Raw genomic sequence first — 27,185 nt, 5'->3', positions numbered from 1 at the left:
GAAAGATTGTAAATTAATATGTATTTGTTCTTTCTACAGGTTTTACTTTAGACCTCCTATAATTTCTTCTGAAATGACAGTAGCTTGTGCACCTGTATCTATTGCATACAAAATAAATGTTCCATTAGAAGATAGTGTAAGGGCTCAATTCTCCTTGTAATTTACAGAGCGACTTGGTTTCAGAATACCCAGAAACCAGTTTTCTTCATCTGTAATGTTAGTTCCGTATTTCTTACTTGATATCTTCTCTGATACTTTTGAATTTTGAACTAAATGTAAATATCTACGTTTTTTTCAGACTTTTCTGTTTACAAACTTCTGTGAAATGATTCTGTTTCCTGCAGATCTGACAGGTCTGACCATATGCTGGACATTGTCTAGGTTAGTGCCTCCAACCACATCTAGACGTTCCTTCATATGCTCATATGTTTTAACTTTAACACTCTATAGACTTGTTTGTTTCCTTTTCCTTAGCAAGTCTATATTCACATCAATTTGTTTTCTTTCTAAAATGTGCAATCGTTGTTAATTAAATTCAGCAGTTTGGCAAATTCTCACTGCTTTTTTCTAGATTTAGATCTTGCTCAAACAGTCTCTTTTGTTACCGAGATACCTTTTTATACCCATCGTCATTTGATTCCTTATCATGGATTCAGATTCTGGGGAAATTACATGTCTGACTTCTTACCATTTAGTTCCGTTTAAAAATTATTCAAAAGTCTCTTCCTCCCTTTGATTCCTTGAGTGAAACTGAAATCTTTCAAATGTTTCATTTCTTTTTGGTAAACAGTATTCCTCAAATATTTTTAAAACAAACTCCTAGTCGGCTCCTTCTCTAGCATTAAGCTCAAATGAATTGGATAATGAAATTGCTTTTGTACCTGCAGTATTCACAAAGATAACAATCTTTTGCTCATCTTCCTTATGAGTAGAGCTGATTGCCCTAAAACTGCATCAAATTCTTGTGTAAACCTTTTCCAATTTTTCTGCAGCATTGCTTGACATTTTGAGAAATGTAAGAACTCTTCATTTATCCATCTTATTTCGTTCAAATTTGTTTTCACTTCTGAGTAACTCTTACCTCAGTTTTTTTTTTAACTTCTTCCAGTTTTTTATCACTTCCTTCACTCCTTTTGCCATGTATTCTTTTATGGCCAAGTAATCCACTAGTCTTAATAATAATAATTCATAGCTAATAATGTAACAAATCTTTATTAGATACATAGTTAACATTGAGTTGAGTTAAAATGCTCTGTATGTATCAGTCTAACCTAAAACCAGCAGCCTTTTCCCACTGTCCTCTCCCACACCCTTTAATTAGGTATAATTAAAGCCACAGTAACACCACAGCATGTTACCTAGGTCTTTGGGTATGTCACTGTGCCATGTGTGCAAAGGTCTCTGTGGTTGCTCTGAACTCTATAGAAAAATTGGGGTCAGACTCTGCCTTTTGCTGCCAAAGCAGAGGCTCCTACCACTTGAGAATCTTCCTTAGCTGTTAGCAGTATAGGACTTATGACACACAGTGGAGCAGTTGTGATTCCATCCCGGAGAGGATGGTGATACTTAAACTCTGGGTAGCTGATCACAATACTATCTCAGCAAGAAAAATTGAATGATTTATAATTTAATTCCAATAAACCCCTGCACCCTCCATTTGATGCAACATATTTTAGGATTTTTCTGCTTCTTTCTTGGCACCAGCTGCAAAGCTCATCCACTAGCTGCCTCTTGTGCGAGACAGGAGATGTGAGAGAATATGATTGGCAGCCAGCTGCCTGGCTCTTCAGGGCTTGAGCAGATGGTGTCAATCAGACTAGAAGTGAGTGTTCAGCACTGCCCTCTCCCCACTCCCGTGTTCGCTGTAACTCCAAGGAGACAGATCAACAAGGCAGGGAAAGGGCTCTGCCTTCATAGTTTGACCTACTTGCAAAAGAGGATGCTTTATAATCGCACCGGGTACATAGAGAGTCACATGACTGGCAAAACTGGTGTCTTGAGTAGGTCTGATGAACTGTGTCAATGAGGAGCAGGAGGCTGTAGCCTACAAGGGGCAGCAGGGAGGACCAAACAACCCGCTTCACGCCAGAGGGGGATGGGACTGGAAGCTGTACTTGATATGTGGATTTTTGGTGCTGCATTAACAGCTTTGGGGGCTGAAGTTCTTTATCCAGGGAGGCAACCCCAGAACAGGTACAGCGAAGGTGGGGGCAGGGCAGCACTGTGTGTAAGGATGAGTTGTCCTCCCAGTCCCCCGTGAAGCACCCTCAGATCTTTCCTGGGATCTGTGTTTAGGAGTGGACGGCGTGCTGCGGAGGTGCTGAGCTGATGACACTCGTGGTCTCCTACTCCAAGACAAAGCGTGTGACGTATCCATTTTCTCTGGCTTGAACAGCTATCCAGGGTGGATGGATGCAGGCTTGCTGCTGTTAGGCTTGCTCCTGAGGCTAAGGCTGCTCGTATGGATTTTTCTATCCTTTTTAGAACAAGAATATTGAACATCCGGGTCTGAGGAGCAGACTGCAGAGAGAAGTGCACCCAGCAATAGCCCATGGCTATGAGAAAACAAAAGGGCAGGTTGCATTTGCTGACCTGGCTGATGTCACTAAGAGCCTGGGGGGATTTTGTGTAAAATCTGTGAAGAATGGCTTATAACGTAAGCCTTGCTCAGAGCACAGCAGGCCTGACAAACTCAGCTCCTGGGGAGCTGACTCCAGGCTGATACTGCACTGAACTGCTCTCAGCTGGGAGTTGCCTGGCCGTGGGCCAAACCATTAGGAGCCATTCTGAGCAGGTCTTAGCGGAGAGTCATCTCCTGGCATGCTGAGCTGGCTTTGTTATAAACTCAGCCCAGTGGGAGAAGACTCCCAGCTCAAAGCAGCTCCTTCCGGGGGAGGCTCCCTTTTGGTACAGCTGGCAGAACTGCTGTCCTTGGGCCCGGCTCCGATTTCTGTTTGGAGCTTAGCTGTGGGGCCCCACTAACTTGTCTGGTACAAGATGAAGGACTTGGATAAAACTTCAGCCTCTTCAGTGTCCGGACCCCAGCCAGCTGACCCAGCAGGTTCTCTCCTCCGTGTGACTTGCCCCAGGTTGGTTTTAGGGCCCTGTCATGAAATAGTGTCTGGAGGGAAAATTTTGACCTAATATGAAGAAGTTTGGTGTTCTTCCCATGAAGTTGTATGGTCTGAGTAGTACCCTGGATATCTTTCTTTCTTTGCCCCAGCCCTCACTGCTCTGTTGCCTCCATTGTTGTACTATCTGAGCCTGCATCCGACGAAGTGGGTATTCACCCACGAAAGCTCATGCTCCAATATGTCTGTTAGTCTATAAGGTGCCACAGGACTCTTTGCTGCTTCTGTCTGAGCCTTGTAAACGTAAATGGACTGATCCCCACAACCCCCCTTGTGAAATAAGGAAGCAACGTCATCCCCTTTTTATAGCTGGGGATCCAGGGCACTGAGAGATTAAATCCCTTGCCCGAAGTTACACAAGCAGTGTGGCAGAGCAGAGAACGGGACCCAGCTCTTCTGAATCCCAGTCTGCTGCCTTCCCTACAAGACCATTTCTCTCTCCTCTGCTACTTGTTATTAACACGATTGACCTCTAAAGAGCAGGTGTCTCGTAAGCTTCCCACATGATGGTGATAACATTGTACAGTACATTGCACTGGCATAAAGTTATTTTATCCTCTCCAATTTCCTTTCACTTTAGTGTGTAAATATATCAAGTGAAAGGCTAGTTAGAAATCTCAGTGCAGAGGCCAAGCTCCCTGTGGGCCAGGCCTTTCCAGAGTGGGAAATATTAGGATGTGCTGTGAGATGGGTAGGTTTTCAAAGGCTGCGTCTTTCCCTGAAAGCAGCTGTGAGTGTCTTGGACTGTTTGCTTTGTCTGGAGCAAAGCCCCTTGTGTTGGGCTTCTCTGTGGTGGATTTCTGTCCGGGAGGAATGGAAGTTCTGAAGCAGTTTTGCTTTGGTTGTTGAAAAGTGGACTGAAGCCTTGGAGAAAAGACCAGGGACACAATCCTGCCCCAGCCTCCAGCACGCATTGGAGCACTTCCTTTTCTGCCTCGTGTGGTTCTTTGGGTTTTGCACACTCAGAGAGGCATCCAGGTTTAGGGAAACCCACCAAAACACATGGAAATGTCTCCTCAGGGCTCATACTTTATGGGACTCGCACAGGGAATGATGGAGATGACTGCTTCAGTCCCAAGCACCAATCCCCTTTCCTCAGTCTGATCTTCCTGTTCCTCCCAGGAGAAAGTGGCTTCCACAAAGCCTTGTTTATTGTGACAGATGCAATCCCACCACCTGGGGAGGGAGGTAATGCTGTCTACTGCACTGGAGACCTATAATCTTTCTGTGTGCTAAAAACCCCATGGGACCCAGGATGATGGGAAATAATAATATTCCTTCCACGTGAGCACCCTGCGAATGTAATTAATCCTCATCCAACCATTTTACAAAGGGACAAAGTGACTTTCCCAAGACCATACAGCACATCCCAGCAGAGTTGAGATCAGAACCCATATCTCACAGCTGCTAATTCTGTGATTTAACCACTAGGATATCTTTCCTGCGGAACACTGAGAGTAGAGTTTGCCCTTGGCTATCTCCCTGTTGTCTCACTGACGTAAACATAACTGACGACGACGTTTTTTCGCTGATCAGACTCCCATTACGTGGTAGCCAAGTGGTTTCACAAGCCGTCTGCAGATGGTACAGCAGGTTTTCTGAACTCTCCATTCAGAGACCTGGGCTCAAACTGGGTTTAGAGGACAGATGAAATGACTTCTTCTTGTTGCTGGAGACTCAGTGCTGTTACTGCAGGAGAGAGTCTACTACTTTGTTTGGACAAGGACTGATGAGCAGCAGTGGTTCACTCTCCCAAGGGCCTCTCTCTGTAATCGGAGAAGGGGTCCTGCTGCAAAGAGGATCAGACAGGGGAAGCTTCCTAACAGTGTGTGTGTGCATGGGGGGGGCACTGGTGCCTCAACAGTGCCCCTCCCATACCACCACTTCTCCCTGAGGCCCTGCCCCTCCTTCCCCCCACACCCCGTTGCACTTCCTTATGGCTGGTGGTAAGTGGGAGAACCATGGTCCTCTGCCCCCAACGCCAGCACCCCAGGGCTCAACCAAGTTATTGATACTTACCAGTAAAGCTAGAAATATAGTCTTGCTTCTGAGCAATATGGAAATCCACTGGACTAGAGAGAGCTCTGTGGAGTGGCAGAGCAAGAGAGGACAGGGAACATCTCTTAGGGACTGTGTACACATGGAAATGTACCAGCATAATTATACCAGTATAGTTACCAGTATAACTCCCCTGTGGGCACTCTGTTCCAGAATATGAGAGCCTTTTTCTGATTTAGCTTACACCACTTCCAGAGCAACATAAACTAAACTGAAAAAGGCACTTTTATTCCAGAATAAGTGTGTTCACGTGGGGAGTTATACCGGTATAACTGTGCTGATAAAATCCCCTATGTAGTCTAGCCTATAGGGACTGTCTTGGAGATAAGGCTGGCAGGCAGGAAATGGTTAATCAGATGAGAGGAGCAAAAAAAAGCAGAGACTTCAGTGGGGCATTGACCAGAGGGAAGACAGCCACCGAAATTAGAAGATCTAAAATGAGCTGGACTGTACAGTAAGCAGGGTGCACAGAGGAATTTAGGGAAACATTTAAGTTGAAGCGACAGAAGCTGAGCTGTTACCACAAGTGAAAGAGCTCTGAGACAGGAAGGGTCTGTTGGAATGCAGGCAGCCCCGCTTCAAGGAGAGAACTCAGGATGAGATTGGGGCGGAGGGTGTCTGTTTTAATCCGCAGTGCAGATTCCTCCCAAATCCAGAATTGGGTGCAATCAGCGTGACTGATAGTTGGTGCTGCAGACTCAGGATTGAGGTGCCCTGGCAGGTCTGGGGCTGGGGATGGGAGCCCAGGACTGGAAGAGCAGAGCAAAGGACGTCAGGTCAGCACTGAGGGGACATGGCAGAGCTGTGTATGAGAGGATTGCACCACCTCCTCTTGCTCCGCACTAGCCACAGTGCTACCAAGCCCTTTCTGTTTCTTAAAGTGCTTCCACTTTCTCCCTCTACTGACACGGTTAGCAAACAATAATCCCCCCATCCTCTTGGGAAAGGCAAATCTCTCATCTGCTCAGTCATATCAATGTGGCTTTGTGTCCTGGTTTCAGTGTTTTAGTTTTTAATGACAAGACTCTTGTGAGAGCTATCCCAGGAGATCTCTCCAGACGCTATAGGCAGGAGAGGGAAGGAGCGGCAGAGATGAGTGTCCATATATTTGCTATAATATCGTTCCAATAAATGCATTGATTCTATTAGCTCACAGTTGTGTGGACAATACTTATCTGATGATCCTGCCAATAAATTGCCATTGAATTGGAACGAGAGAGGAGACAAGGTGATAGAGGGGGTGTGATCACCTAGCACACAGACCCTGTGTAGCACTACAGCTTGCACCTTTGATGTGTTTTATAAATGGTCACCTCTTGGAACAGGGTAACCAGTCATTGAAATGCAACCCTTCTTCCCAGTTGGGGGTGAAAGCCTCCGCTATTTTAAATTAGCCTAGTTTGGCTAACGGCAATGGAGCTGCCCCAACTTACACCAACTGAGGATCAGGGCGTTGGTCTGAGTAACACAACTGCCAGGGGTGGCTCTAGGTATTTTGCCGCCCCAAGCACGGCAGGCAGGAAGCCGCGGGACCAGTGGACCCTCTGCAGGCAAGCCACCGAAGGCAGCCTGCCTGCTGCCCTCACGGCAACCGGCAGAGCGCCCCCCGCGGCTTGCCGCCCCAAGCACGTGCTTGGCGTGCTGGTGGCTGGAGCTGCCCCTGACAACTGCAAACCCCCTTTTCCACTGTCCAAGCCCAGCCTGGCCTGGGCCTGTGCGGCTAGTGAATGCAGAGCTGACTGTTTAGAGCTGCACAAAGCACTGCTTTCATTTCGCACTGGCTAACAATATTTTGATTTTTTTCATCCTTGGTGGCTGCATGGTGACGGGATCTGTGGCTTACTCCAAAAGTCCCTGCACCTTGGCAAACTTTGTGCCAAAGCTGCCTGCGTAACGGGGTTTCCTTGCAAACCCTGTGCTCAGTTTGGAGAGTTTTTATAAAACTCTTTGCTTTAAGCCCTTTCTTCATTTCCCTCTCAAAGTTGTCCTGTATTGAATTACACTGGGGGTGATAGGGCTGAGGAGCTGAATCCACATGGAAGTGCTACAGCAAGAAGGAAACACATGCCCCACTGAACTAGTAACATCTGCAGGTTTATCCATTCCTTAAAGTTAGGCTGCAGTTTTCTGCCTGGCCAAGCACTGGTGTCCCATGGGGATGCGCACAGTCACATACAACACTCCCCAGCTGCTGCAGTGATCATGAGCGCTCTCAGCATATGGACCAGATGACTGTTGATGCAGGTCCTCTCAAGCCAGATCTTTTTATATATTCCCCCTTACTACTTGTAGAAACGGCTCCTATTCCTGTTGATCAGGACTGACTAGTAGGGTTTGAGGTGAGGCATTGGTTGGTTTAAGGAATTGGTAATGGGATATGGAGCCTTTCACCTTCACTTCCCTCTTGGGGGGAACCAAAAATCTTTCCTTTTGGATGCTGCTGCATTGGCCTCCGTGAAAAGCGTTGGTGGTCTCAGTTCAGTTCCTAGTGTTGCCAGAAATTGGCCTTTATTGGAGTCTCAGTGGAAATCTCAGGGATTTAAGGAGCCACAGAGAATGAAGTCCTCTCTCACCGCTAGAGGAGAATCCTTCTAGCACAAGGCTGAGGCATGTTGATTTGACAGCATGGGGAAGACTTGTACCTACCGTGGCCTGTGCTGTAACCTGTTCTGGGGATAAGTACGAATAGCCAGTGCTTATACATCTCTGCAGAGCCCTTTGGAGTGACTGGCTGATTAACTCTCCTAACCCCACTGCAAGGTAAATCTCCATCATAATCCCTCTTCTACAGGCACAGAGCACTCCTGATTTGACCAGGTCACACAGCCAGTCCCAGACAACACTCCTTCTCAGAGCTAGGAATAGAGTTCAGAAGTTCCTGGCTCCTATTGATCACTGGCTTACACTATCTCTCGGTGTACTCTAGTTTTCAGTCTCCACAGCTGCTAATCCCAGTTTCTTTCCCCCAGATTAAATTCACTGATGCCAGGGGAGGGAGGAAATTCCCCAGTTTTCAGAACAATGATGCCCTTGCCTCTCCAGTACTGACCTTAGTCTTGCTTTCACCTTCTGCAGCCCAGCAGAGGCTGCGTGGCTCCCGGGGCGAAGTGTGGCAATTCCAACAGCTTTGTGAGGACTTGGATTCCACCTATATGTTGCTGGCATTCCCTGTTCTAATTAGTTCTCTCTTTCCCAGCTCCAGCTCAGGCCCAGATCATCCATGCGGGGCAGGCCTGTGTTGTGAAGGAAGATAACATCAGTGAACGAGTGTACACTATCCGGGAGGGCAACATTCTGGTGCTGCAGTGTCTGGTCACGGGACACCCACGGCCGCAGGTAACCTTTCTGTAATGCCAGTCACCCGCACCCCTGTGCTTCTCCATTGGGTTCACTCTAATCTCGCCTTGTAGAGGAGACATTGGGGGTGGTTGGAGGATCCCTTTCCCCACTACCTTCACTCTTCTACCTTTTTGAAGGTAGGTTCCTCTCCTCTCTTTCTCCCCTGGCTTCCTGGGCAGTAGCTGCAATAAAAGAAAGAAAGGGCTGAGGAGCAGAGACACTGGATGAGTGAGTGTCCTCTGGAGCTAGGGCTGTGGCCTACAACAAGGCCAGAAGTCCTACCACAGTACAGCATATGGAGATTCCCCTGTGGCTCGAATACTAGTGAGAACTGTGTTTTGGGAGCAACAGGGCCTGAGGTGAAATATTGCCCAGTTCTGCCCGTGTGCTGTATATTGGTAGCACAAGGCTCTCTCCAGAGCGTCTATCATTCTAACGGGCCAGAATGAACTAAAAACATGGGCTGTGTTGAATTCAGGGCTGTGTAGGTAACACTAGAGACTCCAATCCTCCCTCCACAGGACAGGCACAGCTTGGACAGGAATAGTGCAAGCTTCCCCTTCACACCTCACCAACGTAAGAGCGGAGTCGAACCTCTGTGGTCTGTTCAGCCTTGGCCTCTTGGACCAGGCCTGCAAAAGGGATCACTCAGTTAGGGGAACACTGGGGGAGAGGGCGTTTTTCTGATATGGACACTTGTCCATGATGAGCTGGACTGGGACCCATCAACTCATTTCCTACAGTGGACACCAAGCAGCTGCCAGTGGTGGTAATTTTTGATTGCTACTGTCCAAAGCTGGATTCAGACCCATGCCATAGAGGTGAGAGGACTGCAGAGAAATTCTTACATAGCAGCTGATGTGTGTAAATGACCCCAGAGCATGGGTAAAACTGTGGCTAAGCTTGGGCCTTCAGGGCCAGAATAAACCCTGGGGAGTGAGTTACACTGTGACTGAAGCTGTCCGGGGGAGGGTTATAAGAGGGTTGGTGAGAAGCTCAGCGGTTCCTGCTGCCCCTGCAGCAGCCTTGCCAGCTGTAGGCACTGATGCTGATAACCTGTAGCTCTGTGTGTGCCGGTCACCCCTTCCCTGCACTAACTGACCAGGCGCTACTTGTCTCTTGGGCCTTGGCTGGTAGGAAATGACAAAGGAGAGAGAGCAGCTCGGCCAGAGAATCCAAGTTAGAATTAGCCAACAGAATGTCTTTTAAGAAACAAAAAGATGGTGACAGTCTGAGCCAGGATGTTGGGCAGCTGGCCACTCAACAGAGCCTCTTGTGTGTCATTGTGGAGGATTACCTACCCTAGGCACTTGGGCACACTGATCCTGTGCACAGTGGGCAGATCCTGGGTGTGCAGAATAGAGGCATGGAGAGAACTGATGCCCATGCTGCCTGGGAGCATGCAGAGCATGCAGGCAATGTGAAGCTCATGGGCACTCTGAGCCTGGCAGGACTAGAGAACATTGGTGTACCCCTTGTGCAGAACGCTGCTGCACAAGAAGCTGTGGCATCCCCAGAATCTGTTTGTGTGTAACACTAGCACATGCAGAGCCCAGATATGCATATGGGACACTGGCGTATATGTCCAAAGAGGGCAGGCAATGAAGCACTCTGGGATAGCTCCTGGAGGCCAATACCGTCGATTTGTGTCCGCACTACCCCAAATTTGACCCAGCAAAGTCGATTTTAGCGCTACTCTCCTCGCCGAGAAGGAGTACAGAAGTCAATTTTAAGAGCCCTTTAGGTCGATGGAATGTGGTTGGTTGTGTGGACGCATTCAATTTTAAATCGACCTAACGTGGCTGACCCCATAGTGTAGACCAGGCCTTAGTCTTTCTCTTGCTTTTAATCTATTTAAAGAACCTCTTTATATTGCCTTTTATGTCCCTTGCCAGGTGTAACTCATTTTGTGCCTGAGACTTGGTCTGCAATAAAAAATTAGGATGACCCAGCTACATCGATATGGGGTGTGAAAAATCCACACTCGTGAGATACATAGTTAATCTGACCTAACCCCAGTGTAGACAGTGCTAGTTTGATGGAAGAATTAGGTAGTGTCCACACGGAAGTGCTTAAACAGTGTTGCTGTTACAGTGGCACAGTTGCAGCATTTCAAGTGTAGACAAGACCTTTAGCCTTTCTGATTTTATCCCTACTTGCTTGCGTTGTCCTTTTGCACTCCTCCCAGCAATTCATCTATGTTTCCACTTTTTGTAGGATTCCTTTATGATTTTTCAGGTAATTAAAGAGCTTCTGATGGAGCCATATTGGCCTCCTACTAGTCTTCTGATCTTTCCTTTGCATCAGAATAGCTTGCAGTTGTGCCTTTTAATATTGTCTCCAGGGGAAACTGCCAGCTCTCCTGAATTCCTTTATTCCTTAGATTTTCTTCCCATGGGACCTTACTTCCAGTTTTTGAGTTTGTTAAAATTTGCTTTTTTGAAGTCCATTGTTTTGTTCACGCCTTTCTTTTGTTAGAGTCATGCAATCAGTCATTCCATGATCACTTTCATTCAGATTGCCTTCAGATTCGCAACCAATTCTTCCTTGTTAGAGTGCATCAAGGCTAAACTGGCCATCCCCCTGGTTACTTCCTCCACTTTCTGAGACAAACAGTAGTCCCCAGTACATTCCAAAAAGTTACTGGAAATGTGTTCTGCTGTATTACTTTTCCAAGGGATGTCTGGGTAGTGAAAGTCCCCCATAACTACCTGGTCTTTGTATTCTGGAGATTTGCTATATGTTCCGTGTGTTTGTTTATTCTCCATTGCCTGGAGAATGATGGTAAAGGTGCCAAGAGAAGTGGTGATAATAGCTTTGTAGCCATGAGCTAGTTACCTGCAAGGCCCCACCCCTCCTGGCCATGCATGCTTGGCTTGCTAGCCAGCTTCTGCCCTCCAAGGATCGGCACGGAAAGCCCTGTGTGTGCCAGCACTAAGCAAACCGGGTTTGGCAAAGGTTTTGTGCTGGCTAATTGAACTGATCAGGAGTGAGCAAATGTAATGCACATTTGCGAATAGTAGGGGGAGTTTAATGGCAGGGGAACACACAGCAAGATGGGAGGAACTGTTACATTTGGGGGTCACTGCGGGGCACTAGTGGGTTGGGGATGGGCAGGTGCAGCCATTTGGCAGGGACATTTTGGGATCAGCTGCTAAACCTGCCTAGGCTCCAGTGAACATGGCTGTGCCTGACTCTGTGGGCATAAGGTGGGGAATGTTGCCTTCTCAGATGAGGGGCACAAAGGTGAGTGCTGCTGTAATCTGAGGCCTTAGAGCTGTGTCCACAGCTCTGAGTCCATTTGTGTGGCTTTTTGCTGTGTTTGCCTCCCTCCCTCTCCTATTCCCCTGCAGGTGAGGTGGACCAAAACTGCTGGCAGTGCCTCGGACAAATTCCAGGAGACATCGGTGTTTAACGAGACCCTTCGGATTGAGAAGATCCAGAGGCTGCAGGGAGGCCGCTATTACTGTAAAGCAGAGAATGGGGTTGGGGTCCCTGCCATCAAGTCCATTCGAGTAGATGTGCAGTGTAAGTCGTTTAGCGGCAGCCCAGAGCATCCCACAGCTCTAATGTGTGTCTATAACTAACTGTGTGGCCAGCAGGACTCTACATAAACCTAGAACCATGCTCCCCCCTAAGGGACAAAGGGATCAAAGTGGTACCTCTGGAACCCACTTCCCCCTGGGATGTTAGACCCTTTGTGAGGCAGGATGACTTTATCTGTCTAAACCAACCTCTCTCAGCCCAGGGACCATGATCCCCTCCAAGGGTCCCCAATGGTTATCTGGGCTGGTGAGGGTGTTTGGCTTCTGTTCCCTTTTGTTTTTCTCCTTTTCAACATTGACTTGCTCTCCACTCCAAAATAGATCCATCGTAGATGCCTGGAACACCCCAGAAACCATTGCACTGATTCCTACTATGCCTCATCTGAAGCACTGTCGGAACAGTGGGATGCTCCTGAGGAGGCTGAATTGTGAATGGCTAAATAAGGGGTGAGCATAGGAGGAAAGCCAAGAATCCCTCAGTTTAAGCCAAAAAGGAAGAGAGCTGATCTGAAATTCCTCTGGCCTTTTACTGCTCTACCTGGGTCTCTCTCACCTTGGAGATTCCACTTATTACGCCTTGTGGGGAGCAACATTTATACGTGGGCTGTTGTGGCCAGCTGTGATGAAGGTTAGAATGGGGTTGTGTTGCTGTTGGGTAGATACCCCCTTGTGGGAGAGACCAAAGACCTGGAACCAAGCACGATTTTGAGGGAACTTTACTAGGCAGACACTTTCTGCTTTGCGGAGGATAAGCAGGCACAGTACAGCACAGACTCCCATCAAGCTGCTTCCTTGTGTGGTGGGAATTCTGCTCATTGCCTGGGGCCATCAACTGATGCAGTTCCCTTCAAATCTTGGTGGCACCAAACCAAGGTCCTCACTGACCTCAGTTCTGACGGTCTAATTAAACATTAAGTAAAGGTTTACATTAGCGATTGGCCTGAGCACCCCCATGACTTTGGGAGAGTCAGGATCCAGAACTGTGTCTTGCAGTCTGGGCAGGTTCCTATTTTAAATCAGCTTTGACTGTTGCCTTCTGCTTTGGTTTGAGTTTCTCTCCTCCCTTACCTTGCCCCACTCCTTTACCCCACTAGGGCAGTGTTGGGTGAGTACCATCCTACTACTTAGGCAGGGGACACATGTAACTCCTCCTGCAGCTAATGCTGCTGTGGGTGGGGTCACTGTTTCTCCATGGATTCCAGCTGTCTTTGCTTTGAGAAGTTCCCAAACCACCTAGGAACTCTTGGCTTGTCCACCCTTCCACTTTCACGTCTACAGTTCAGGCATGTAATTGCTCCCCTACAAAGGGAACTTTGGTTTTCTCAGACCATGGCATAGCAGCTTGTCCAGGCCTCTGTGTCTTTAGGAATGGGATTGTGGAAAGACTCTTGATATGAGCATTGTAAGTTGTGGGAGGTCCCTTTGCATCTGGGGTGCAGTTTGGAAGTAGGGTGATGTAGAGTCCTGTGGTTCCTCATGCATCTTTGACCTTTAGAACTGTGGGGCCAATGGCTTTCTGATACTAACATCTACTCTGCACATGGACTTGGTAATGCGTCTCTTCTGTTTGTGTGTTTTCTGGGAGAAGAGTCTGCTTTCTTTCAGTATTTGCTGTATATAAAAGGGAGCAGTTAGGAAAGATCAGATAGTCGGTTGAGGGATCACCAGGGCCAGCCTTTAGCTGGCTGAGCCAGAATTTCAAATCATACCCTTCTTTCCCTCCCTCTAATACATAATTGGGAACAGTCCCCATAATCTCAATGCTGCCCTTAGTTTTAGTGTCTTCAGTGGCCAGCCCTGGTGCTCACTGGTGCGCTCTGGAACATTCAGTAGGATGTATTGCAGATTGCCTGGGAAGCTCCATTAGGCACATGCAGATGGTTCCAAGGAGGGTACAGTAGCCTACAGTGAATGATCCCGCTGCCTTGGGCCAGAATCACAAGGCTGGCTGCTCCTTGTCCTGGTTTGGTGGGGTTGGGGGGTGTCAGTCTCTCTTGGGTCAAGATCAAGTGGATTATGGGAAGAGCAAAACACAAGCACACTCTGGGCCACATCCACCCTTAGTGTTGCTCTCCTGAAGTCAGGGAGTTGCACCAGGCATGGATTTGGCCTTGTCATGCTTAGTATGTGCCCGTGCTGGTTCTGAGGGCAATTTGCTTTCACGAGAAGAAAGCTCTAAACTGATCTGGAGACTGAAGCCCTATAGAGGCCAAGTCTCATGGATGCAGGGTGTAGGTTGTCATTTATGCACCCAGATCTTCCAGAGCTCCCTATCCTTTGATTTTCACTGAAGCAAGTCTTCCTCTAAGGAGAAAGCAAGGCAGTATGCAGCTGAGTATCAATGGCTGCCAACCAGCCTTCTGGGCAGGGGGATCTAGGAAGCTGCAGTTGCCAGCAGAAAGTTCCTAGGTCTCGCTGCACTAGGCAGGGATTCTGCTGCCTGGAGCGGTTCCATGCTGGGGAAAGGGAAGACGAATGGAAAGAGGAAGATGCTGTTACTGAAGCATTCCATGCGGTTGGGTCAGTGCTAAATTTATCCCTAGTGCAACTCTATTGACTTCAGCGGAGTTACTGTACATATGTGTTTCCTTGGTTCTTACTGTAGCTTCTCTCAGGAGGGCTGGGCCAAGGGCTGGCAGCTATTAAAAGAGGATTTTATAGGAGGAAATCTAGAAATATAAAGAAAGATAGCGCTCTGCACTACCATGGAGAGAGCACAAATGGACAGGGGCTGGGAGTTCTGGGGAGCTGGTGTGCTCTGTCCATGGTGGTTGGAGGAAAATCTCCTATCGTAATAGTGACCCTCTTGCTTCCAGTTGACTAAGCATTGGCAGGCTGGAAGGATGTTAGCTGTAACCCAAGTCTTCTAATGTCTTGAGGGATAAAGGAAGGAAATGGAGGAGTGGGGTGGTGGTAGGCTCTGCCCAGGGTCATGGATGAAGGGGAAGGATAGTATAAAATTCAGTTAGCTCTCCTGTTAACAACACGTTAACAGAGAAGGGTCTCTTCTCTGTTTTTCTTCTCTCTCTTTCTGTCATTCAGCTAATAGTTCTGCTTATGTCTCTGAGCCATGGTGCTGTCAGGCTAACAAATCTTGGCTTCCATTATAAATGCTGTCTTCAGAACACACGCCTCATTAAAATATGTAAATAGACTGGTCCATGCGCACATCTCTGTGGGGAAGGCATGCTAGCCAGAGAGCGCATTAACAGCGATTAATCTTTTCCCTCTGTAGCCAGATTTCCAAACTTGCAAACATCTGAACCAATATTTTAAAATCCAGTGACATGTAAGAACAAGGAGTGATGGGAATGCATCCTTTCCCTTCATAGGCTCTGGGGCAGAAGGGGTCGCAGGGAGGCACAAATGAAGGCAGCGTGCATGAGTTTTACTGATAGTTACCTCAGATGTAGCATTCACAGTCAAGTTGGGGCCTGATTCTGAGCTTGGTGATGCGGGGGATATCCAGAGTCTCTTCACTAAGCTCAGTGGCCACCCTCCCCTCAAAATGTAGAGGTGTGTGTGAGAGGGGTTGGGGGCATGTCAGAGTCAGGAGTCCAGTTTGGCCCCATCTCCCCAAATTAGTACAACTTTAAACAGGGCCTGAATGTCAATTGATCTCAACAGTGATGCTGTCTGATGCTCCAGTCCAGGCGTTCTCCAGCTGTTGGAGTCTGGGAGCCCCTTTGTCTGAGGGAGACCCATCTCCCCTTTCTGGACCCACACCAGCCCCTCACAGCACAGGGGCACAGTCTGAGAAGCCCCTTTCTAGCAGGAAGGTTGCAGTGGGCGAAGCCTGCCAGCATGGCGAGCTCCCCAAATGGGACTCTCTGCAGGACTCTTTTTCAGATCTTCTCAAATTAAAGGTTAATCCCATCACTGAGAGGGACTAACATGATTTTGGTGCAGGGGAAGTGAGAGAGGCCTTGGAAGGGTGTTTTTTCTAGGGAGAGGAGAGAGAAGGGGACAGTCTAATGGATAGTTTTGAGGTAGGGGAGGAAGATATTTACAGTGCTTTTTTAATAGGGACAGAGGGGATGGTGGAGGGGAGACAGGATCCGTGCACATGGTAATAGGAAGAAGGGTTTGGGGTGCACTTTTTTAATGGGAGAGAAGAGGCTGCATCCAGATGTTCCTGTGTTCTTACATCCCATGTTCCCATGGTTGACATTCCGCCAGACTCTTTCCTGTCTGTGAGATGAATCTCCATCTGTTGTTCCCATTTTCTCTTCAGCTTTAGGGTTTTTCATGTTTTTTTCCATTGTCTGGCCATGTCCAAGAGAAGGGTATAGCCCCAACTTCCCAGAAGAAATCCCTTCCCATTCAAAGACAGGGCCACGGAAGTGAAGGGTGAGAGCAGAGGGGAACAAGGGTGTGGGAGGAGAGTTCCTGGGGTTTGGAGCCCTTTGCCTATCAGCTAGAACAGAGGATTGAGATCAGGGAGCAGGGGGGAGGTGATCTGGGAGCTGGAATGATGACATTGTGGTCCTGTCAGATAGCCAATCAATTAATCTTACTGCCAGCTGGAGGCTGCAAATCAGAGCTTATTTCCTGCTCCTGGAATGTGGTGGAGTGGACTGGAGAAGGTTGGTTTCTCCCATCAATTCCCTTCAGGTGCCATGTGTTGAGTCAGGTCTGCTTCTAGCTTAGTGTTTTCATTGACTGAGTGTGTGTGTGTGTGTGTGTGCACATCACGTGTGTGTGTGTGTGTGTGTGTGTGTGTGTGTGTGGAGGGGTTCCCCTCTTCTCCTCCCTCCTGGAGCTTTGTCTGCTCACGAGGCTGTGTGTACCCTGGCCTGAACCTTGCTAATAGCCCCCGCGGACCTTCCCTACCCCCTCCCTTCCAGATCTAGACGAGCCCATTCTCACCGTCCACCAAACCATCAGCGATGTACGTGGCAGCTTCTACCAGGAGAAGACGGTCTTCCTCCGGTGCACAGTCAACTCTAACCCTCCCGCTCGCTTCATCTGGAAACGGGGTGCTGAGACACTCTCCCACAGCCAGGATAATGGAGTGGATATCTATGAGCCACTCTACACACAGGTGAGAAAGACATCACCCACCCCCAAACCTCACCACTGGCTTGTGTTGGCAAATCACCCACCAGGGCCTGAAGATCATCATGGGTCCATCCCTACCATGCCAGGAGGGGAAATGTTGTCCTCCTCCTGGCACCCTAGGTTCCCCAATAATCCAGGATCCCTGCAAAGTTTATTGTCTGTGGGTGATGCTTCTCACTCCCCACTTGGCTTGTTGCATATACTAAGGAGAGGGTGGTAGGAGAAGTGTGGATTGCAAGAAGCACTCCCAATACAGAGGACGGTGATGGGTCAAGAGGACTCCTCTGCCTGCAGGCCTTCCCCTAAAGTGTTTGATGTAGACAAAGGGAGAAGAGTGGAGCACGAGGGAGGATCGTAGCTGGGAATTTCTTGTCCTACCATCAGAATGACGCCTGTGCCCAAGGGCCACTGCGGCCTCTTTGGGGATGGAGCCAGGGATGGTTAGGCAGGAAACCTCAGGAATTCAGGCCAGGTTATTCTGTTTGGTTATGTTCCTTAAAGAAGGAAATGGAATCCAGTCCCTAGGCCCCTGGTACTCTTCCCCTGTCCTCCCATCTCTCCAGCTGCACATCCCCTAGCCTCCCATTGCTACACACATGCTGATGGCAATACCTCTTCTCTGTTCATCAGGTTCGCTCCTAGAGCCGTGTGTGCTGTTCACAGCCAATGGATTTTTAGCCCTTTTTCCTTTTGGCAAACTGCCTGTGAGCAGGCCAAGGTTTTCATGTTTGTGTCAGTTACTCCTAACTTTAAATGAGGAGTTTGTGGAAATTAATTTGAATGGTTGAGATGATTCACTGAGCAAGCCATGTGATTGGTTCCCTAAGTCACATGGCACTGTTTCTGTTCCTAATTGGATACCATACACTTCCTATTTATGAAGAAAGAATGAGGATTACTTGTGGCATTTTAGAGACTAACAAATTTATTTGGGCATAAGCTTTCGTGGGCTAAAACCCACTTCATCAGATGCATGGAGTGAAAAATACAGTAGGAAGATATATATATATACACATACAGAGAACATGAAAAGATGGGGGTTGCCATACCAATTCTAACGAGACAAATCAATGTACATTGGCCAAAATGTACAGTCGCTACACAAAAGAATAAATGGACACAAATCAGATGTCAAGAATTATAACATTCAAAAACCAGTCGGAGAACACTTCAACCTCCCTGGACACTCAATTACAGACCTAAAAGTCACAATTCTTCAACAAAAAAATTTCAAAACAGACTTCAATGAGAAACTGCAGAACTGGGATTAATTTGCAAACTGGACACCATTAAATTAGTCTTGAATAAAGACTAGGAATGGATGGGTCATTACACAAACTAAAAACTATTTCCCCGTGCTATTTCTTCCCCCTACTCACACCTTCTTGTCAACTGTTTGAAATGGGCCATCCTGATTATCACTACAAAAGTTTTTTTTCTCCTGATAATAGCCCACCTTAATTGATTTGTCTCGTTAGAGTTGGTATGGCAACCCCCATTTTTTCATGTTCTTTGTATGTGTGTGTGTGTATATATATATCTATATATATAGATATATATAGATATATATATCTTCCTACTGTATTTTCCACTCCATGCAGCTGATGAAGTGGTTTTTAGCCCACGAAAGCTTATGCCCAAATAAATTTGTTAGTCTCTAAGGTGCCACAAGTACTCCTTGTTCATTTTGTTGATACAGACTAACACGGCTACCACTCTGAAACCTATTTATGAAGAGTGTTTTGGTTTGGAAATATGCATGGGTGTTTGTAATTGCTGGAACTGACGGTGCTAATAATGAAGAGCTTTTCCGAATGGCAGTATGTACATCCCAAATACACATGTACTCTTCCTCTCTGTCTGTTTCTCTCTCTACCCCACCCCCCACCTTAATGTGCAGGTCAAAATCCTCATGCTTTCTAATGCTTGTTTCCTGCCCCCTCCACACATAGCCCCATCAAGTCCCAGTGTTTTTCTTCTCTGCAACTGTAGTGGTGGTGGAAGGGAATGCTCTTGGGTAGCCTGCATTCCAAAGCATTCTGGGAAATGGTGCCCTAAAGTCTGCTATGGATTTCAGTGCCCCTCAGTGACTGCCTTGCTGACACTGCTGAAGTTGGTTAATGAAGCAGAACGATGCCACAAGGCAATGAGGAGGAGAGGGTGAAAGGGTAGTTCTTGAGAGGACAGCTTCATCCCTCACATCTCTCTGCCAACCCAAACCCCCTGCAACTGGGCTCGGAGCAGATTCTGGTCAGTTTTTATTTTTTATTTGAGCCACGCCCCAGGCAACCTCTCGGTTATTGAGGCATTGTTCATAGTTTTTTTTAAACAAGCCTTCCCTGCATGCCATGGAGTTGGAAGAAAAACCAAAAGAGAGATGGGGACAGAAAGAGCACGGCACTGTGGGTCTGTGATAGATTTTTAAAAAATGCTGTAGGTCAGTGCTACTACTTTGGTCTTGAGGGGATTTTCTGTCTAGTCCAGTGCTGTATAATGTCCAGTAAGGAAATTCCAGGCATTAGAACATCACCTCCTCCTCTGGCTTTCCCTTTTCAGGGAGTCTGAGGCTGACTATCTGTAGAAACTGGATAATGGTGAAATCTTAGGCTGTGGAATAGTGCCCTCACAGCTCAAAGAAATTCTCTTCTGTGTTCCATCTGTGGTTTCCTGTCAAGGGACGTCCCTGCCAGCATGGGTCATTCCTACAAATGCCAGCTAGAGGGAAAGTGGTGTAGGGTTGCCCTGTTTATGCAGAGGTGCCCTGATTCTCCTCTTCTTTCTACTGGCTTAAGCCAGAAATTGAAGTTAGCAAAGTTATATAGAACTGGTGTGATAGCAGAATCAGTCTTGTCACTCAGAAGCCTCATGTTTAACAAATCACAATTCAGTTACTCTTGTACTGTTGTATTCTCAGCCAGTCAGGCCAGATACACTGGTGTCAGTATAAGGTTTAGATGGCTGACATTTTACAAATGAGCTAACGGCTTAACAGTTTGTGCTTTTGTAAACTGATTTACAATCTAGGTTTATATACGTTTACCCGACCCTATGTCTACTGATCAATAAACTGGATGCATATGAGCCATGTGTAAATCACTAGTTGACATGCACATTGTAAATGCCCTTGTTCATGCAGCATAGCAACGGATCTCCAGGGAAGTGTTTCTCACTTGGGTATTGGTCTCCTAGGAATTTATCTGCTAATTCACTCAGGTCAGATACTACATGTTCAATGTATAATAATGTTTGTGAGCTCCATGTCCTGTCCCATGCAATCATTTCAGGAGGATTTGTCAAGCTGATATCGTTTCACATTTACAGATTTTTTAAATAAAAATCTGTAAAAAGGGATGTTCACAAATAAAAGGACAAAGGCAGACGGTCATAAAGGCATATGAGTTAGAGGGTACAAACCATGGGGTGCATCTCAGAACTTCCCATAAGTGTTTCTCATAAATGTGAATATACAGAACCCTTATCATGTGAATTTAACGAGTTATTCTGGTTCTGCTGTGTGCCAATGACTGACAGTGCCAGAATCTGATTTTAGTTACACTTCTATGAAAAATCCAGGGCAACTCCATTAAAGACAGTGTCGTTACCCTGGAAATATATCAGTGTAAATGAGATTAGAATCTTGAGCAAAGGGAAAAGAAAGGTTTGATCATTTCTTTTAATATTTCTCTTAATTACTCTTTTTTCCTCTACTGCAAATGTTTACAGTTTAACTGTTGAGCATATATTTAGCCAAGTATTAAAAGACTAAGGGCTGAAATCTGATCTTGGTTACCCTGGTTTTATGACATTGTGACTCCACTGACTAGAGCTACTGCTGGATATCCCATTGTGAGATCAGAATCTAGCTCTAAGTAGTTAAGAGCCTTTCAATCCTGCAAGATGATCCTGACAGCAATTGACAAGAGATGATCTCTAAAGCTGCTCAGTAATGCTTCCAGGTTACATGGTAGTGCTGCTGATTCTGTTTGTTTATTTAATTTATTTAGAGAATGACTTGGGTTGGAATTATCACCACGAACATTTTATTGCTTCTTTTACAAAGGAACGAGGGGCTGATCCAGAGAGGTCCTGAGCGCTCACAACTCCCATTGATCAGCACTTCTCAGAATCAGATCACAGATTTGTAGCTGAAAGCTGTTCGTTGTACATCTGTCATTCAGTTACTCTGTTTCCCTTCTTTCCAAACTCCCAGGGTGAAACCAAAGTTCTAAAGCTGAAAAACCTGAGGCCACAAGATTATGCCAGTTATACGTGTCAGGTATCCGTCCGGAATGTCTGCGGCATCCTTGACAAGACTATCACTTTCCAGCTCACTAACACAACAGGTAAGAGAGCAGCAAAAGAAATGCCTTTGGGCCCTGAGCACCTCTTGCTTGCTGAACAGCTGTCCTCCTTCCAAGGTCTGGTGAAGTGGGATCCAATCCAATACCTATTAAAGTTAGTGGCTAGACTCTCACTGACTTCAGTAGGCATGGGATCAAGTCCACAATACAAAACTTAGCATGAACCAAACAAAGAGTTGGAGCAGGAAGTGTTCAGCAGCCCTGGGCATTCTTGTGAGCTCTCAGCTGCCGTGGCTGGTGGGATGTCATGAGAACAGACTCTGTTTATGTGTTGAGGGAACTACGTAGATTTTTAACAAGCCAACTTTTTACAAAAATAAAAGCAACTTTCCTGATTTGCTTTTTGTACAGTTGATATCTGGGAAAATGCTGCACGAACTTTCCCACAAATACTCCGTACAATATTTGGATGACTTTGCTCCACCCTGATTCACACCCCTCATGTGGCTGTTTTCTGAAAGCATTCAAGCCATCAAGTTCTACTGGCACGGATGTCTGTGGAAAGCAGATATCAAAACAAATTTCACAATCACATGCACAAATGTTCATGACAGGAATGCTTGAGTGATCATCCAGTCAAGGAACAGAAAAAATATAATGTGATCATTCAGAGAAGTCCTGACTAATTAACAACTGAATATCACATATCAAATCATTGCAGATAGCTGTTCACAACCAATAGATTAAAAAAAGCCCCAAAAAGCAAAAAATTGTCAAATATTTTAAATAATGAATAAATATGAGAAAATTGCTTTTTTTGCTTTGGGATATTCTGTGATCAAAGAAGAGGCTGAACTCATTTCTGTAATGTGATGTGATGTCATGTAATGTACTTGTTTGAATTATTCACCTAGCTTTAATATAATACAAAGTAGTTTACATCCCTTGTGTCATCTCTGTACAACGAAGGCAGAACTCTTGATGGTGCCAACTGTTGATGAGAAATAGTTAATACTGTAGAAGATTATGTGTATTGATCTAACTGAGCCTAGGGGCTGAGACAATGAACATGTTTTTATGTATAAATAATTAAATACCTTAAGAAAAGAGAAACCTAGGTTAAATATTAGGGAGAAATGCTCCTAACAGTGAGATCTCTGCAACTGTCTCAAAAGGTGGAAGCAGCATCACTTGTGTCCTTTCAAACTAGAGTGGACAGAACAGTAGAGCGTTCATTATAAGGCACAATCCTGCCCTAGTCAAGGGGAATGGGGCCTCAAACAGCTTTTCTAGCTCTGACTTCTGAGACGATATGTTTGTAGATTTATAGAATCTAATTCCCCTTCAGAACCACGCTCCCCAGATAACTGCAAAGCAAGCATCCTTCTTTTCATTTCAGCCCCTTTATTGAGTGAACAAGGAAGCAGGGTTTTCAAGCTGATCAGATCTGGTACCAGTACATGTGCAATACATGGCTAAATTGACTCAACTTCTTAGCCACTTGCACCAGATCAACATTTGGCCCATACAGCAGATGTGTGTAGCTCTCTTGCTATATATAGATATGTATTCATATTTATACACACACAAATATAAAGTCTTTCTCTGTATATGTGTGAATAATTTTTTAGATTCTCTCTGATCTTGCATAAATCTCTTCCTCCCCTCTTCTGCTCATGCATTAGTAACTTCCTTGTAGCATTGGCTGTGTCCAGAATTCTGAACAGCCTTACTCATGATGTCTTTGCTTCTGCACCTGGAGAAAAACTCAGGGAGCACAGAGGTGCGTGGAAATAAATCTTTAAGTATTTATAGACCCAAATAGTATGGACCTTTGAGGGGAAGTGATGGGTCAGGTCAGAGAATCTTCTTTCCCCAGCTTGTTTGCTGCTCCTCTGCCATTTGGCTATAAAAGTGGCTCCTATGATTCATCAGGGGCCCCTTGCTACTGACTGACTGTGGTGCAGATCTGTGCTTCTCCCTGCCCGGGAGTCCAGAGCTTGGGCCTGATGGGTTCCTCCACCCCGGCTTGGCTCTTCGATTATCTTGGGCAGCAGCTGAGTGTTGTGGTTGCAGCACAAATGTCTGCAGCACCAGTTTCGATTCCTGTTCTCTATGTGCATCCTCCCCCTGCAGGAGTTTTCTGCCGCCGCCGCCTCCTCCTCCTCCTTCCTGACGATGCTTTTTGGTTCTAGAGCTCTGAGGCTGACCCAGTGGGTCTGGTTGCAGAACCCAGTCTTGTCTCAGGGCCGGTTTGTTGCAGCCTGAGTGTTGGGATCCAGCTGTGGTTGGGGAATGGCTGACATTTTCTCCCTTGATTTCTGCAAAGTTAAGCAGCCCAGCTGGTTAATTCTCCTGCAGTTTTACTGCAGCAAATTGGACTTCAAAGGGAATTGAAAGCGACTCTTTGTTTTTAATGGTCCCCTCGCTCCACAGCAGACTCTGCCAGCAGGTTTTCTGAGCCGAGAACAAAAGGAATCGCCACGGGTTACAAATAAATGAGATTCATCTCCTGCATAACAATGGCTGCATCTTGTTACCCTCCATCCGCTGACTAGAGGAGGATGTGATCCAATCTCAGCTCCCAGAGTAGGGGCTGGGTTCAGGCCGTCTAGCTGGAGAAGCATTGCCTTGAGATGTGCAGGTGGACATTTCACAGGTTCCTCCTCTCCTCGTTACACACACCAACTACCTGCCCTGAGGAAGCAGCTGCCCAGTGAGGTCACGTTTTCTGAGTTACCCTGCACAGAACATGTCCTCCCTCAACAGGATTCTAGCAGTTAGGGCTGGGCAAACAAGTTCAGTAAACTAAAAGAATAGCCCAAAATCTTTACCAGAACCAGAACGAGATCTGACTCATGCTTCACTGCTGCCTTCCTACCCTCCCCTCACCAAACCCCCTCCAAAGAAATCGATCTCTGCCACCTTCCAGGTCTGCCCGGAGGAAGATACTCCCTACCAAGAGCATGAGTACAGTTTCTACCAGCTTGGCCAAGGAGAAGCAACTCCCAGCCAAGACCGGCTCAGTGTCAAGGGAGGTGACTACTATTCAGTATCAGCTGGACGAGACCGAAGGTCTCTTGGCTCAGAGCAACTGCCTTAGGGATGGTCTTGTACTCTGTGTCGTGTCTGCATAGATTGTGGGGGTTTGTCCATCCAGGATGAGCCAGGCCACCCTATTAGGGGCCTCTTTGGATTTGTGAAGCCCCCTCAGAGCCTAAAGTAACCACTGGCAAATACACAAATCATTTTTGCTCCCTATTATACACTGGATTTGATGTTTATTTTCCAAAACTCCAGGTTGAGGGACCCTCAAGGGACCTGACCTTCAGCTGTGGCCCCGAGAAATCAAAGGAGTTAAATGGTGTGCCTCAAACTGATCCTGATGGTTGGCAGCAAAAGATGGCAACCCCCTCCCTCTCCCCCCCCCCCTCAAATATACAGCACTTGCACAGTGGGCCGGGTGCTCCCTGTGCATTTGACAAGGGGGACATTGGCCACTGCTAGAGACAGGACACCAGGCTGCAGTGCTCGGAGCTTTCTGGCTGCAGTTATGCTGCTAACTTATGCTGCCTGCATGGAGGAGAGAGCAGCCGTCCTAGCCTTGTTTGTATGAACCGTAATTCAGAGATCCAGCACAGCTCATTAACGCAGGGTCCGGGGAGAGGAGAGGCAGAAATAATGATGCTGTTAAATCAGGCTTCATGAATATGTAACAACGTCCTATTTTGCATTATTATGGCCGTTACTTAAAACGCACTCTCAGCCTTTGTGCTGTCGCCGGTTGCTTTCTGAGCTCTGTCTGGAGCCAGTGATGGAGCTGACAAGGACCGTTAAAGGGCCTTTCGTGAGATGAAGTGGGGAAGGCAGAGGAAAGCTTTTGAGATCAGTTCCTGGGGAGGGTAGGAATGAAAGAAACCAAACACAAGGATGTGAGCATCCAGAAGACGAGTCGCTGCATGTGCACTTTGAATCTGCCCAACCTGTGCCATAAACGGGAAGCCATCTGGGTTGTACCCCAAGTGTGTAGAACCATGTATTTGACACATGCAGAGAACCAGGAGAGAGCTACAGTGTTTAGCACCAGCTGGTGGTTGGGATACAGGACCATGAATGATCTAGACCAGCAGTTCCCAAACTTAGTTGGCTTATGTACAGCTTTCTTTAGTGATATTTGAAGTATCACGAGCAAATTTCTTCTTTTAGTGCCCACTTCTTTTAGGCCTTAATAGGTGTAAGCATTTCTGGACTCGTAGTAAAATAGATTCCTACTGATGTCTGAAGTGTTAGATTATAGAATTTTTTAAACAACTCAAGTTTTTAGACAGTGAATAAAAAAAATCATGAATTATTATGTCTTCCTTGTAATTGAATAATACAAAACATTTGTCAAGTGACTTGATATATTTTGGTATGCTGCTAAACTAAGCCGGTGGCTTGATGGTTTAATTTGTCTCATTTAAGTTCAACGTTTCTGCTAATTCTTACTAGGATTATTGCTGAACATAACACAAAGGTGTCATCTTCAATTGACAATAGGTCCCTGATCCTCGCCTGGACACCAGGCAGCTTCAGCTCCAATTCACTCTTGTTCCAATGCTTCAGGTTCCCAGCTCCCCTCCAGTTCCCGCTGAACCAGGGAACTGTGCCAGTCTCACTGCAGCCCTTGGCCTCTCTGAAGAACCTTTCACACAGATTTCCTCCTGCTCTGGACCCAACTCTTGCCCTCTATGTAAGGAACTACACAGCTGTGCCATGATTCAAGCAGGCTTCTCCAGCCCACCAGTATCCAGATTACAGCCTCACTCCACAGAGCCTCCCTTGGTCCTTGGACTCGCACACTTCTTCCCCTTGCTTTCAGGCCTCCCCGCAGCCCTCCTTCTTAGGGCCGGGTTCTGATTCAGGCAGGCTTTCCTGGTCCACCAATCTCCCTTCTGGCTCTCACTCTGGTGAGTCTCTTTCTTAACTCAGTGCTCCCCTGCAATTCTTCTATCCAGGCTCTCTGCCCTCTACTGCTCCTGGGACTCACCTAACTTTTAAGGAGGTAGCTGCTTTAACACCTGCCCCTATTCTGCTCCTCTCTTGAATACCTTCTTCCTTAAAGGGGCCATATCCTGAAACAGGGCTTGGCTGGTCCTGGGCCCCACTCCCCTTTAAAGGGGACAAGACCACCCTTTTACAGTGTACCACTTTCAACAAGCTCCTGTACCACCAGTGGCACATGTACCACACTTTGGGAACTCATGATCCAGACAAGTTCTGTTCTTCCATCCCCTGGGGCTGAGCCAGCAGGGCCATAGCAGTCAGAAGGAAGGTAGAGTGCTTGCCTCAAGGGAAGTTCTGTCCATACCAGGAGTCCGTTCTGCGAAATGGAGTGGAGTCTCATGATGTGGGTTGTTTGGGATATGTACTTAATACAGATGTGCTCCAAAGCTCCTTCTCAGGCTGGTAACTGTGGAGGGGTGAACTGGTCTGATGAGAGCTGAATCCAAACCCAAACCACCAAAGTCTCCCTCTCTTTAGCCATTCCTCACCTCTCTGTGTGGCTGGGGCAGCCCTGCAGCCCTCTTTGCCGCCTTCTCCCTAGCTATAGGCTTTGGCTTGTGGAAGATTGCAAGGTTAGTTCTGTTTTCTCTCCTTCCCCCTCCTTCCCTTCCCCCCCCCCAGGCCTCTTGACTTGGAGGAGGCCTTTTGCCCTTCTCTGCCACTGGCGGGACCCATTACTCCCTCTTGGATCCTTCTGTTTTTAA

At 46.9% G+C, this 27,185-nt stretch overlaps 1 protein-coding gene across 4 annotated transcripts in view; it reads left to right on the top strand.

The window, feature by feature from the left end:
- Positions 1 to 27,185, top strand: part of MDGA1 (MAM domain containing glycosylphosphatidylinositol anchor 1) — a 191,343-nt gene that overhangs the window by 54,368 nt on the left and 109,790 nt on the right. For all 4 annotated transcript variants that reach the window (XM_045009519.1, XR_006577983.1, XR_006577984.1 and 1 more), the window contains exons 2-5: positions 8,386 to 8,525; positions 11,882 to 12,056; positions 16,921 to 17,117; positions 21,345 to 21,477. In XM_045009519.1, the coding sequence (XP_044865454.1) occupies positions 8,386 to 8,525; positions 11,882 to 12,056; positions 16,921 to 17,117; positions 21,345 to 21,477 (645 nt within the window). The remainder of the gene's footprint in view (positions 1 to 8,385; positions 8,526 to 11,881; positions 12,057 to 16,920; positions 17,118 to 21,344; positions 21,478 to 27,185) is intronic.

This window comes from Mauremys mutica, chromosome 3 (genome assembly GCF_020497125.1).
Source record: "Mauremys mutica isolate MM-2020 ecotype Southern chromosome 3, ASM2049712v1, whole genome shotgun sequence".
Classification (NCBI taxonomy): Eukaryota; Metazoa; Chordata; order Testudines; family Geoemydidae; genus Mauremys; species Mauremys mutica.
The sequence above is the reverse complement of the archived record's forward strand: the minus strand, read 5'-3'. Positions and strand labels throughout refer to the sequence as shown.